Source organism: Schistocerca gregaria, chromosome 10 (genome assembly GCF_023897955.1).
Source record: "Schistocerca gregaria isolate iqSchGreg1 chromosome 10, iqSchGreg1.2, whole genome shotgun sequence".
Taxonomy (NCBI): domain Eukaryota; kingdom Metazoa; phylum Arthropoda; class Insecta; order Orthoptera; family Acrididae; genus Schistocerca; species Schistocerca gregaria.
This window is the reverse complement of record NC_064929.1, coordinates 74,881,974-74,894,979: the sequence shown is the minus strand read 5'-3', so window position 1 is coordinate 74,894,979 and position 13,006 is coordinate 74,881,974. Positions and strand designations below refer to the sequence as shown.

General features: G+C 40.0%; 1 protein-coding gene across 10 annotated transcripts in view; it reads left to right on the top strand.

Annotated features, from left to right (window-relative positions):
* The window catches only part of LOC126293764 (guanine nucleotide-binding protein G(q) subunit alpha), an 88,568-nt gene that overhangs the window by 17,168 nt on the left and 58,394 nt on the right, over positions 1–13,006 (top strand). For 7 of the 10 annotated variants that reach the window (XM_049987146.1, XM_049987149.1, XM_049987150.1 and 4 more), the window contains 2 exons: positions 5,299–5,453; positions 11,581–11,709. In XM_049987146.1, coding sequence (XP_049843103.1) covers positions 5,299–5,453; positions 11,581–11,709 — 284 coding nt within the window. The remainder of the gene's footprint in view (positions 1–5,298; positions 5,454–11,580; positions 11,710–13,006) is intronic. The other 3 variants (XM_049987147.1, XM_049987144.1, XM_049987141.1) reach the window with 1 other exon arrangement.

Here is a 13,006-nt window from a genome sequence, read left to right as displayed (position 1 = left end):
GTGTAAATTGCTCTGGGGATTGTATTGTCTCGAGTAGGGACTGAAGTGTCTTCCTTGAAGAAAGAAAATTACACGTGGTTAAAACAAAGATGTGCATCCTGTGTGATGAGGCCAAAAAGATGTGAAAGGGCCTGCCAGCCTCAAAGTTCACTACCTTCATTGCTTCTGTTCTTAAACAGCCTGTTCAGAAGGCCAATGCTACTACAGAAGTAGAGGTTGCTAGTGTAGGCACTAGAATATGAATTTGTCAGTGCACTTGTGGTCCTGCTGCTGCAGCAGTTACTTCTCCCAGAACAACAGAAAAGGCTGCGGTTGTTGACGCCGTGGATCTCACTGCTCCTCCAGAGGTTCATTGTGATCCACCATCCAACAGTGCTGTTACCACCTCCACGGTTGTGCCTCTAAAGCCTACTCAGGGCAAATAAAAATCAAAAACAAAGACAAAGAATCAGCCACTGATAGAGGCAGGAAGTAAGTCGTCGATGATGTCGACATTGTTCTCCCTGATGCCTCTTGTGATTCACCCTCAGCTCCAATGGACCTCAATGTTGGTATAGGGCACTCCTCTCGTTCCAAGTCTTAGCCTCCACCCACTATGGGCTCCCGTCCCTGACATAGAGAGATGGTGGAAGGGCAACCCCCGTGATAAATGGCCCCTGTACTGCATTGGCACATTAATAGGTTCAGTGGGTTCCGACACGTGTGGAGGAACTGATACTCCTAGCACAGGAACACCCTCTGTGCAGGAAGCGCATTTTAAAGCATCTGATGCCCCTGTATTGTGGGGCTATACCTTGTACCACAAAGATGAATTTACTGGGGAAAGGGTCAAGGTAGGGATTGCTGAGTTTGCCAGAAACACACACCACTGCTCTGCCCTCTCCTTGATTACATACATACACACTGTAGCTGTTGCAGTTTGTGTGGCTCAAAGGATCACTGTCTGCTCACTGTACTTACATGCAATTGACACTGAGGCTTTGACAGTCCTTACTGAACAACTTACCCACCCAATTCTCCAACTCAATGATTTCGTTGCCCGTAATGTATTGTGGAGCTTGAACTATACTTGCCCCAGGGGTCAAGTCGTTGAGAACATCGTGATAGCTCAGGTGTTGTGGATCCTCAATGCTGCTAGACTCATTCATTTCCCGGGTGTTACTGGGTCATCCTCAGCCATCATTCTGTATTTCTGCTCTCCAGCCCTTGCAAACTCAGGCTGTGGGAAGCAACTGATGACCTTCATTCCAGTGACCACTTCCCGCTCTGGATCGACTTAATGGATGAAGCATTACTGAACAGGAGTCACTAATATCAGTGGACAGCAAGGCTAACTGGATGCTGCTTAGCCAGATGGCTGTGTTTGAACACCGCGACAGTGTCAAGGAGTGTATGGATTGTATCACAAGAGTGATCCATCGTGCCATTGACGTATCCGTTCCAAAGTCCTCGAGTCACCTTATGAGGCAACGAGTGCTGCTCAGCAATCTGGGTAAAGTGTGTGGCTCTTCGGCAATTTAAATACTGCTCAACAGCAGTCAACATTGCACCCTTTTAGAGTTGTGAGAATCAAGGCTAGACACATAGTTAAGGGTATTAAGAAAATGTTGAGTTCTGTAACAAGTTTCAGCTAGTAATAGCAAATACCCTGTTCAAGAATCACAAGAGGTGGTGGAATACTTGGAAAAGGCCTGGAGATACAGGAATATTTCAGTTAGATTACATCATGGTCAGACAGAGATTCCAAAATCAGACACTGGATTGTAAGGCATACCCAGGAGCAGACATACTTAGATCACAATATAGTAGTGCTGAAGAGTAGGCTGACATTTAAGACATTAGTCAGGAAGAATCAATACGCAAAGAAGTGGGATACACAAGTACTGAGAAATGACAAGATACACTTACGTTCTCTAAGGCTATAGATACAGCAGTAAGGAATAGCTCAGTTGCCAGTACAGTTGAAGAGGAATGGACAGGTCTAAAAAGGTTCATCACAGAAGTTGGGAAGGAAAACATAGGTACGAAGAAGGTAACTGCGAAGAAACCGTGGGTAAAGGAGAAATACTTCAGTTAATTGATGAAAGGAGGAAGTACAAACATGTTCTGGGAAAATCAGGAATACAGAAATACAAGTTGCTGAGGAATGTAAATAAATAGGAAGTACAGGGAAGCTAAGACAAAATGGCTGTAGGAAAACTGTGAAGACATCGAAAAAGAAATGATTGTCGGAAGGACAGACTCGGCATACGGGAAAGTCAAAACAACCTTCGGTGACATTAAAAGCAAGGGTGGTAACATTGAGAGTGCAATGGGAATTCCACTGTTAAATGCAAAGGAGAGAGCAGATAGGTGGAAAGAATACATTAAAAGCCTCTATGACAGGGAAGATTTGTCTGATGCGATAGAAGAAGAAAAAGCAGTTGATTTAGAAGAGATGGGGATCCAGTATTAGAATCAGAATTTAAAAGAGCTTTGGAGGACTTAAGGTCAAATAAAGCTGAAGGGATAGATAACATTCCATCAGAATTCCTAAAATTATTGGGGGGAGTGGCAACAAAATGACTTACCACGTTGGTGTGTTGAATATATGAGTCTACTGACGTACCATCTGACTTTCGGAAAAGCATCATCCACACAATTCCGAAGACAGCAAGAGCTGACAAGTGCGAGAATTACCGCACAATGAGCTTAACGGCTTGTGCATCTAAGTTTCTTACTAGAACAATATACACAATAATGGAAAAGAAAATTGAGGATGCACTAGATGAACAGTTTGGGTTTAGGAAAAGTAAAGGCACCAAAGAGGCATTTCCGACATTGTAGTTAATAATGGAAGCAAGACTTTAAAAAAATCAAGACACTTTCATAGGATTTGTCGACCTGGAAAAAGTGTTCGACAATACAAAATGGTGAAGATGTTCGAAATTCTGAAAAAAGTAGGCTTACACTATAGGGAGATGTCATGTACAATATGTACAACAACAAAGAGGGAATAAAGAGAGTGGGCGAGCAAGAATGAATTGCTCATATTAAAAAGGGCGAAGACAAGAATGTAGCCTTTCACCCCTACTGTTTAATCTATGCGTCGAGGAAACAATGATCGAAATAAAAGAAAAGTTCAGAAGTGGAATTAAAATTGAAGGTGAAAGGATATCAATGTTAAGATTCGCTGATAACATTGCTATCTTGAATGAAAGTGAAGAATAATTACTTGATCTACTGAATGGAATGAACAGTCTAATGAGTACAGAGTATGGATTGAGAGTAAATTGAAGAAAGATGAATGTAATGAGAAGGAATAGAATTGAGAACAGTGAGAAACTGAACATCAGGATTGATGGTCATGAAGTCACGGATTTCTGCTACCTAGGCAGTAAAATAACCAATAATGGACAGAGCAAGGACATCAAAAGCAGACTGGCTATTGCAGAAAAAGCATTCCTGGCCAAGAGATGTCTACTAATATCAAATATTGCCCTTAATTTGAGGAAGAAATTTCTGAGAATGTACATCTGGAGTATAGCATTGTATGGTAGTGAAACATGGACTGTGGGAAAAGCGGAACAGAAGAGAATCGAAGCATTTGAGATGTGGAGCTACAGACGATTGTTGAAAATTAGGTGGACTGATAAGGTAAGGAATGAGGAGGTTCTACGCAGAATCAGAGAGGAAAGGAATACGTGGAAAACATGGATAAGGAGAAGGGACAATGATAGGACGTCTGTTAAGATATCAGGGGATGGCTTCCATGGTACTAGAGGGAAGTGTAGAGGGCATAAACTGTAGAGGAAGGCAGATTGGAGAACATCCAGCAAATAATTGAGGACGTAGGTTGCAAGTGCTACTCTAAGGTGAAGAGGTTAGCACAGGAGAGGAATTCGTGATGGGTCATATCAAACCACTCAGAAGACTGATGACAAAAAAATAAAGCATTCCAGGACACGCATCAACTGGGCCCATCAACTGTTCAACTTGTTCTATGGAAGTTTGGGAATCCATTGGGAGGATTTCCAGTAAACACACTTGTTTCCAAATAGCACCAGTACTGAAGCCACGTTGTCTCCAAAAAATGCCTGGTGGCATCGCCCAGATGATGGCAGAGCACTTTGTAACGCTACTGCCAAAGCCAGCTAGGATCTGGCATTTCAGCTCTACTGTGTGGCTGTTGTGAAGGGCAAGCATACTGCACCCGGTCACAGCCAAAGCTGGTAATCCATGCTTTGACATTTTCCACCAGTCACATGAAATCCTTCTTGACTGTTTCAATTTGATACGGCAGACAGGCCGGTTTCCCAACTCGTGGGGAGAGGCTATTCTGATGTCTCTCCTCAAACTAGGAAAGGACTGTGCATGTGCCAGTAGTTACCCAGGTTTTTTTAAAAATATATATTATGCTGAAGTATGCAGTCTGGTTCCATAACCTGTTAGCATAGTTCTTTACAGATGTTACCTGATTGGAACGAACAGATTTTTTGGTCACAGTTGAACAAGATAAAACTGTAACAATGAACTCTTGCATAAGACATTACACAGAGTAAAAATTGAGCATTCGTAGTTACACCTTAGCAACACAAGATTCTTTTAACGAGTGAGTCTTAGTTTATAATTTGTTTCAAAAACGTTTTCAACCGTGCTGAACCACTGTCATATAGTAATTTTTTTTTAAAGAGTACATGGCATTCGACTGTATATTACTGTATTTTTCTTCTGTAAAGTCTGGATTTTGGCTTTCACACCATGATAAAGTACAATGTTATTAGACCATTAATATTATTTTGCTGTATACTGTGCAGGACGACAAATACACATTTCGACGCATTCAACACGTACTTAACATACATGTAAGTAGTACAAAGTTAAGGTCTTGCAGGAAAGCAGCACATTGTTGCACAAGCACATCACGCCCAAAGCAGGTAAACACAAGATTAGCTTATGCCTTTAAGATGTAGCTGTTCCACTATTAATTTATATCAGTGTTAAGTAAATGTGTTTAACTGTGTATTTACCATCCTGCACAGTACACAGCAAAATGATGTTGATTGTGTAAGGTAACTGTATTCGAAAATGGCATGAAAGCCGAAATCTAGGTTGTACACAAGAAACATACAGTCAAACGGTGGTGTATTCTTTCAAGATAAAGATAAAGATGAAGAAGATAGTAATAGCATTCCGTGACCTTGGAGATTTGCTCCTCAATTTGGTTCTACGAAACTAGATGTGTAAATAAATAAATAAATAAATAATAACAACTTCTTCTTTCTGTATTTATAAAGCAATTTTTTTCTTTTTCTATAGGAAAAAGCAGAACTCATTCGAAGTGTGGACTTTGAAACAGTAACAACGTTTGAAAGTCCATATGTTGAGGCCATCAAGGATCTGTGGGCAGATGCAGGAATTCAGGAATGTTACGACAGGCGTCGCGAGTACCAGCTCACAGACTCTGCCAAATAGTAAGTATGGACTTTGCTGGAGACGATAAAAAGATGTTAAAAACAGAAAAGATAAAACCATCCTGTTTATAATAGAATGTTTTTATTTTGTGGTAATGATTTCTGAGATAATGATTGAAATGCAGATTATTAAAACATCCACTTACAAAGAGGGGGGCAGGGGGATGTGGTATAGTGTGACTGTTTGGAGGGAATAACAATAACAGCTGAATTTCAACATGCTCTGCCCAGTAATAGTAATAAATTATCATCTCCTGTGTTGGTGCCTAAATATTGTCACTGTGTATTATTTGTGAAAAAATGCATACAACACAGAGCTCTTTATTTTTTTAAACTAAAACATTGTAAATTACAGAAAATAATATATAAATACTTGAAATTATGAAATAGAATTGTTGGCCAAAATTTAACTCCAGGAGGAATACTGCTTGTATATACACATAAAAGTTCATGACATTATCTTAGTTTTGGGAACTATTAGTTCTGTTAGTGGAAAGGAGAGCCTGATTGGTTGGGGAAATTTAAAAAAGAATGCAATTCTTTTTACTGTCTGCAACTTGTCACTTTTTCTGCCCTGATGAATGAACTAATGGTCAATTTTCTCAGTACAGTTCCACAAAAGTTGTGAATGTGACAGTTAATTGCTTTGTGTTAAAAGTACCTCTAGCCTGGCATTAGAGAGAATATAAACCATTGTTACACAGAAGGCTAACTTGACTTCGATACACTGTGACAGACCGACAAAGACCAGAAACTCGCATAATATAATATTTTTTTCAGCGAACTCCCAAAATCTGCTCGGTGCTTGCTTTACAAAATTCATGATGAGAAACACCCATTCTATAAGATAACAGAACTATTTGAAATGTTCTGTTTGATTGTGGTGGTCTTCAGTCCAAAGACTGGTTTGATGATACTCTCCATGCAACTCTATCTTCTGCAACTCTCTTCATCTCATAGTAATCACTCAAAATAAGGTTATAACAGTATTTTAAAAAGCGGAATTAAATTGCAAGGACTTCTCTGTAAAAATTGTTGTTAGTTTTACAGGATGAAGCAGAACAAATGCTTGTTTTCCACTATTGAATAACTAAAGCCTGGTTTTATTTTTAGAAAAATCTTACATTCAGTAGTAGTACTTTATTGCATTTTTAAAATCTACATACCTTAATTAGGCTTGGAAAATAATGTCGTTGAGGTGACCTTGCCAGACACGAATTTGGATCCTCTCCTGAAAGTTACGGTTCTCTCCAACCCATCATTTTGCACAGCTTCAGTTTCCTGACATGGAACTCTTGAGGTCATCAATTGTGTAGGGCTGTGTCATTGCACTGCAGTTTCAAGTAACCGCACAGAAAGGAGTTACAGCTCGATAAATCAGATGAGCTTGTGGGCCAATTAACATTACCATATGGTGACATGACATGTCCTGAGAACATTTGTTGAACCAGTTCCGTGGATGTTCTCACCGTGAGAGTTAAGGGACCATCCTGTTGGAACCTTATTTCTCTCGAGTACACTGGACACGTTTCAAGTTCTGGATGAAGAAAGTTGTTGAACATTTAGACACAGTGCACAGATGTAATAGTAACTGCGGCTCATCTCTTTCCAGAAAAAGAAAGAAAATAAAATGTTCGTTAACATATAACCATTCAGATGAAATTGGGCTTCATCACTTGTGAATACTGGGACATCTGCATCTGCTGTAAGAATAATCTCCATTATGCCACAAAATTCTCTGTGCTGCACAAAATCCGTTTTACTTAGCTGTTAGGCAATTATCATTTTGCACAGGTGAAATCTGTGACTATTGTGTAAGATGCAATGAAGCAAGCATGTACCCGAGGATACAGTCTGTTGCCTAGCGGATCATTTCGGATTATCGAGAACTGCTGTTCTCACTCTGTTTCCCGGAATTCAGAGTGAATGGGGAAGGCCAGGTGGTGTATTTTTCATCATAGATCCAGTAATCCTAAATGCTGCAACCCGTTGGAGTACAGTGTTTTGATCAGGGACTGCATCTCGGCATCCGACATTAACTTTTGATGGAAAAGTTGTTAATCTGTGACTGCCGAGGCATTGTTTCTAAAGAACTGCTTGACCATAAGCAAACAATGCCCTCTACACTCCAATATTCCAAAGCAACTGAAACGTTGTCTGAGTTGACTGCCAACAGTTGTTCGAGGTCAGTAGCTCCACTCCTAACTAAGTACTAACAGTTTAAAAACATGTGTTTCCTTTGCTGTGTTTATTGGTGAAAGTAGAATTAGATTGAACTGTCTTGACAAATGTACAGTGTGTACAGACTCACTGAGAAGCTCGAAATAAAGCTAACCCTTTCACTGAGTTGAGTAAATTCATCACGAGCTCAGCACTTTTGTGCCCGGTACTCAGTTCTAACAGCATTCACAGCACACATTGCTTTTGCCGACATGTCAGCACTGTACAGATGTGTCAACTGCGGTGGCTCTGTTTACAAAGCTGCTGAAGACTTGGCAGGGCTCTTAAATCAAATGAAGCTTTAGAGTTGGTCATGTTTAGAAGTGTGTTGTTGGTGTGTACCCCCCCCCCCCTCCTCTCCCCCCATCCTCCCATAAATGTACTCCATACAACTGTGGTGGTTGAGTACATTTGTCACATGTCAGTAAAACATGTTATTAATTTCCATTTGTGAGCCTTTCTGCTTTTGATGCACTTCGGGGAACACACTATCCTTTCACCTTCTGCCACCCTCGACACTTCCATACTGATCCTCAGCTTGTGCGAGGTATGTGTCGGAAGTGCTTGTTTCCTTATCCTTTATATAGCATTTGGATTGGTTCTGAACTTGGGCTGTTCTGTAGACTTGGAAAAAAGTTTGCATGCATTTTGCAAGGCAGCCAGTTTCCCTTATTTCAATAGTGTGGTTAGTTTGTGTAATGTTTCGAATCCTTGATAGTGTTGTCCTCCCAGATAAATTTTTCGTATTTGTGTCTATTTATCTCTAGATATACCTGATTCTTTCACTGTTTCGTGGCTTTGTTTTGAAATTTTACTTTATCTTTCGAGATAACTTACCTACCAAGATAACTTACCTATCATAAATACATATAATCCACAATTTAGTAATTTGTAGCGAAAGAATAGTGACATGTTCATTAGATAACTGTTTTTATTCATATAAACTGACATTTGTAACTCACTTCATTATAAACATAAAATAACGATGTACTCATTGTGCAGTCTCGATCCGACCAAAAGCAGTTGTCACACAACATATCTAACAGGTTTTTAAAAACATTTGTCATATAACTGAAATACGAATTACATTAGATCAGTATTTAGTGAATCAAATCTTATACGGACAGTGACGTTTGGGAATGTCAGGTTGCTATAATTTTGTCGATATTTGAGGTATGTGACGCTTTTGTTTTCATAGTGGCAGTATGTTAACTTTCAGGAAGAAGACGGTCAGATTCTCAAAGTAGTGTAGGGACTAAAAGGGAAGGTCATGCCAGGAACATTATGCTACGTTAGCTGAGAAATGCAAAGGCTCAGAGTAATCTTTCTTTAACCCTTCCACTGCTGTGAGGATGTATAAGTGTCCTGTTATGCCATACCCCAGGTGCTGTGGGTGTGTATATGCGTGCCACTTGGAATTTTCTACACTACTATGAATGTCTGAATGTGTCCTGAGTTGCTGACCTCTCACTGCTGCAAACGAGTTTCTGCCATACTGCGATGAATAAAAAGGTTTAAAGTATTTATCAAACAACATATCTACCTCATTGCACGCTATCATTTGCAGAAAACCTCGTCTCAGTATCTCAAATCCTTTATACACAATGACAGTTGTTATGACTTCACGATTTGCGATGTATGAGGATGTGAATGGACCCGTTGCTCGCTACTGACGTTTGGATATAAAATCCAGTAACTTGAGAACGTAATGAGACATTATTCTGCTCTCAGCTTTAAATGAAATTTCAGTCACTTGTCTATATTTCATTCACTGCAATTTGTAAGGTAAAATCAACTTTGCGTGAAGTTCTCTTAATGAGTTTTTACTTCTGTAAACTCTTTAAAATTTTGTGCACGATTCTACTTAATTTTATGCAACATAATATGTATGACAGATAAGGAAAAGAAATTCAGTTCTTTATTGGGTACAGATACCAGACTGTAAGATGTGCAACAAGTCAAAATTTTTCACCCAATAGTTTTCAAAAAATCAGATGATTAGTATTTCGTATTGGCTGGAACGCCATCCCTCAGCACAGGCACCAGAATTTGGCAAGCAGTACAGCCGTAATGAAAGCAGCCTCGGCACGGGATGCAGAGAGCTCATCTGCAGCAGTGAAAGGGTAAAACGGGCAGTTTATTTTATTTTTTTAATACGAGGGGAATACATGAGTGCAATGGGTTGCTGAAAGATGGACATGGATGATTTTTGGTCAATACTGGTTCCTCAGACTCTCCCTGTCTTCTCCTGAGGGAGAAGCTATTAGTTCCAAAAGCTAGCGTAGTGCCTCCTGAAGGTAAGTAATGGCCAGCAAGTCTATCTTATAATTTTGTGAAGAGTAGAGATGGGTGAAGTCCAAACGACGTCAATGTTAATACAGTGAAGGGGGATGGGGTAGTTACAATGTGTATGTGAAAAAGTAAGGGCCATTGACTTGTACATAAACTTCAGTAGCTGAGAAGAAAGCTGCACAAGTGCATCCCCATCTATTGATTTTACAAAGCCACAAAAGTTATTGTTTTGCTTCAGTAGTTGTTTCACTGTTGGTAAAACCAGACAACAGCTTTGTGAATTGTTGTTCCTACAAATGGTGAAGTGTAATTGCCCGGATAGTCGTGTGCGCTAGCATGTTGTTTCAGGGTTTTGGGGAGGCGTTGCTGGCCCCGTGCCTTCGTAATGAGGGTCGGTGTGGTTTCTAGGTAGTTTTCCACGTCCAACGTGATAAACACTGGGCTGGTACCCACATCCTGCCTCTGACAATACATGAACACGTAGAAAACATTTCCACCCTTTCATGTGGAATAGCACCAGATATATACAGTTGGGTACACAAAATCTGCTCAGTGGGTGGGGGCACACAGGAAGAGACATCTGCCCCATCATTCCTGACTGCCAATGACAAACAGAAATTAACGTGTCGACCCCGTGAATTTACAGGATAGAGACCAGGAAAAAGACAAATTGTGAAATGTGTCTGTAATCAGATTTTTGTGTACAAATGGACCTACAGCTGCTCAGATTGGTCAGCCATGTCTAGTTTGTGGGCATACAGTAATTACCTTCTGTCGAGGCCTTAAAACTGAAAGTACAGAGCTGCACAATGGAGAGTGGTGTGCCAAATCCAGCTTCCGACAAAATCGTACTGCAAGTGGAGCAAAATCTGTAATCTGATCGGCCATTGCTGTGAAATGCTTGCAAGGCTGAGATGGTCAGCCAAAATAAATGGCAGGTAAACTGTTGCCAAGGAAAGTACAGCTTAAAGATGGCATTTATTTCTGCACTGCTGCTTGTACAAAGGAAAAGGTTCAGCATTTCCAGCAGAAACTCGTAGACCACACCCCACCCTCTCTTCACTTTCACTCGCATCACATTACCTCTGTTCACACTCAAAGCAGTCCACTTCGTGGACAGAGGTTTCAAAGTGCTAAGACACTAGGCTTCCATTGTTGACATTGTAAATGTACGGGCAGAGGACTGTACAGAGTGGTTGAAGAAGCTAATAAGTGTTTAGAATGGCCGTTACTTATCAAATATGCCTAGTAAATCAAACAGTAAACCAGATATAGAAGAATAAAGTAATTGAGAATTTTGTAAGACTACAAAATCTGTCACACAGTCACTGGAAAGCAAACATTTTACCTCTAAAATTCAGTTTTGACATATTCTACAAATAATCATGAGCTTCTATAAATATTGGTAATAGCTTATCAACTGAAATGTTAAGCAGTCACTTGACAATAAGAAGCTGGCACTTTAGCACATAACTAAATGATTGGTTACTTCTTGTCTTTGTTTTGCATAATATGTATCACAATTGTTGTTTTTGCCTTGGATTGAGCCAGGAGGTGTTTTATTGACTTCTCACTTTTGTAACTGTGTCAAGTATGTCGTTCTGTTGGATCGCAGCTACCTGTCGGAGATAGACCGTGTGGCGGCTCCCAACTACCTCCCGACGGAGCAGGACATCCTGAGAGTGCGAGTGCCCACCACCGGCATCATAGAGTATCCGTTTGATCTGGAGGAGATTCGTTTTAGGTACAGCCGTCATCTCGTGACCTGATGGTGGCTTTCCATTCTCTACTGCTGCATGTGGAATGGAAACTGTGTTGGCTTTGCGGTTCTTTTCTCTCTACGGGCTGCTGGGACCTCTTTCTGTGTGCATGAATTTTTTCTGTATCTGTGTTGTCTTCCTCTTCTTAGCAAATTTCTGGCAAACAGCTTCCAGATAGTATGTGCTTTCAAAACAATTAAAGTTATACAGGGAGGAGGAGGAACAAGAGACAGATTAAGTAAAGATAGGCTATCACACTGGTACGCTGCCTAAACTTGAACAGCCGTTTTAGTTACAAAGTTAAAGCTCAAAGCATTGTTGTGAAGATATGCGTTGTGTGTGAAAGTATTTTGTATCCTCGAAAGTGTAAAATGACGTAAAAATAATTAATTTGTTTGCTTCTATATTGTTGGAATTTATGGGCTTTGGCTGTTTAATTAGTCTTTATTCTCCATTGTGAAATAAAATTTTTGGTGTTTTGTTTGTTAGTCAATATTGTACCATCAGTACTCATTTACTTCTTTTTCCTTGGAAGTTACCACACAAGTGTCCCATGGCAGTCCAGATCGTGGTGGAGTGTTTTGTCTGTAAAGGGTGTAAATGATAACTGTTAACATTTGATAGTTGTGCAAGCGAAGTGAAGGGAAACGATATGATATGATAAAGTTGTGGTCGGTCAAGTCAGAAAACCACTTCAAATTGGCCTACAAAGGGCATCTAACAGGATAGATACGGTTTACAATGCCCAAAAGGCTTTGAAGAAGAATGTACAGCCACTTCAAAGTGCATGCATATCATTATTTTAATACAATCACAGTAGTCTGGCTGGAGAAAAGGTGACAAAGTAACATAATACTGTGTTTTGCACGTAAATATATAAACTGTTTTCAAACATTCCAGTGATGTGAGATAATGGAGAAGTTAAAAATAATGTTTTTTTAAAAATCCTTTTTTTTTTTAATGTATGTTTTAAAGCCTCTTTCATGCTATGCTAAATTATCAGTAATTTTGGCTTTAAATGTCAAATGAAACGTCCAAATGTGGCATGTTATGCAAAGAAATAAATTTAGAACTGCCATTTCATCTTCTAGTCATATTATGTGCGACTCGCGGTGGCAGTGAGTGCCCTTTTACCAGTAATTGTGACTTTATTAGCAGTGTGTGCCAGTCCAGTCATGTGTGAGTCTCAATTGTAAAGTCAGTCTCGAATGACTCCATAGCTGTGCTACTTCCACAGTTTACATGCCATACATCAGTGCAATCGACTGAACATTGTGAGAC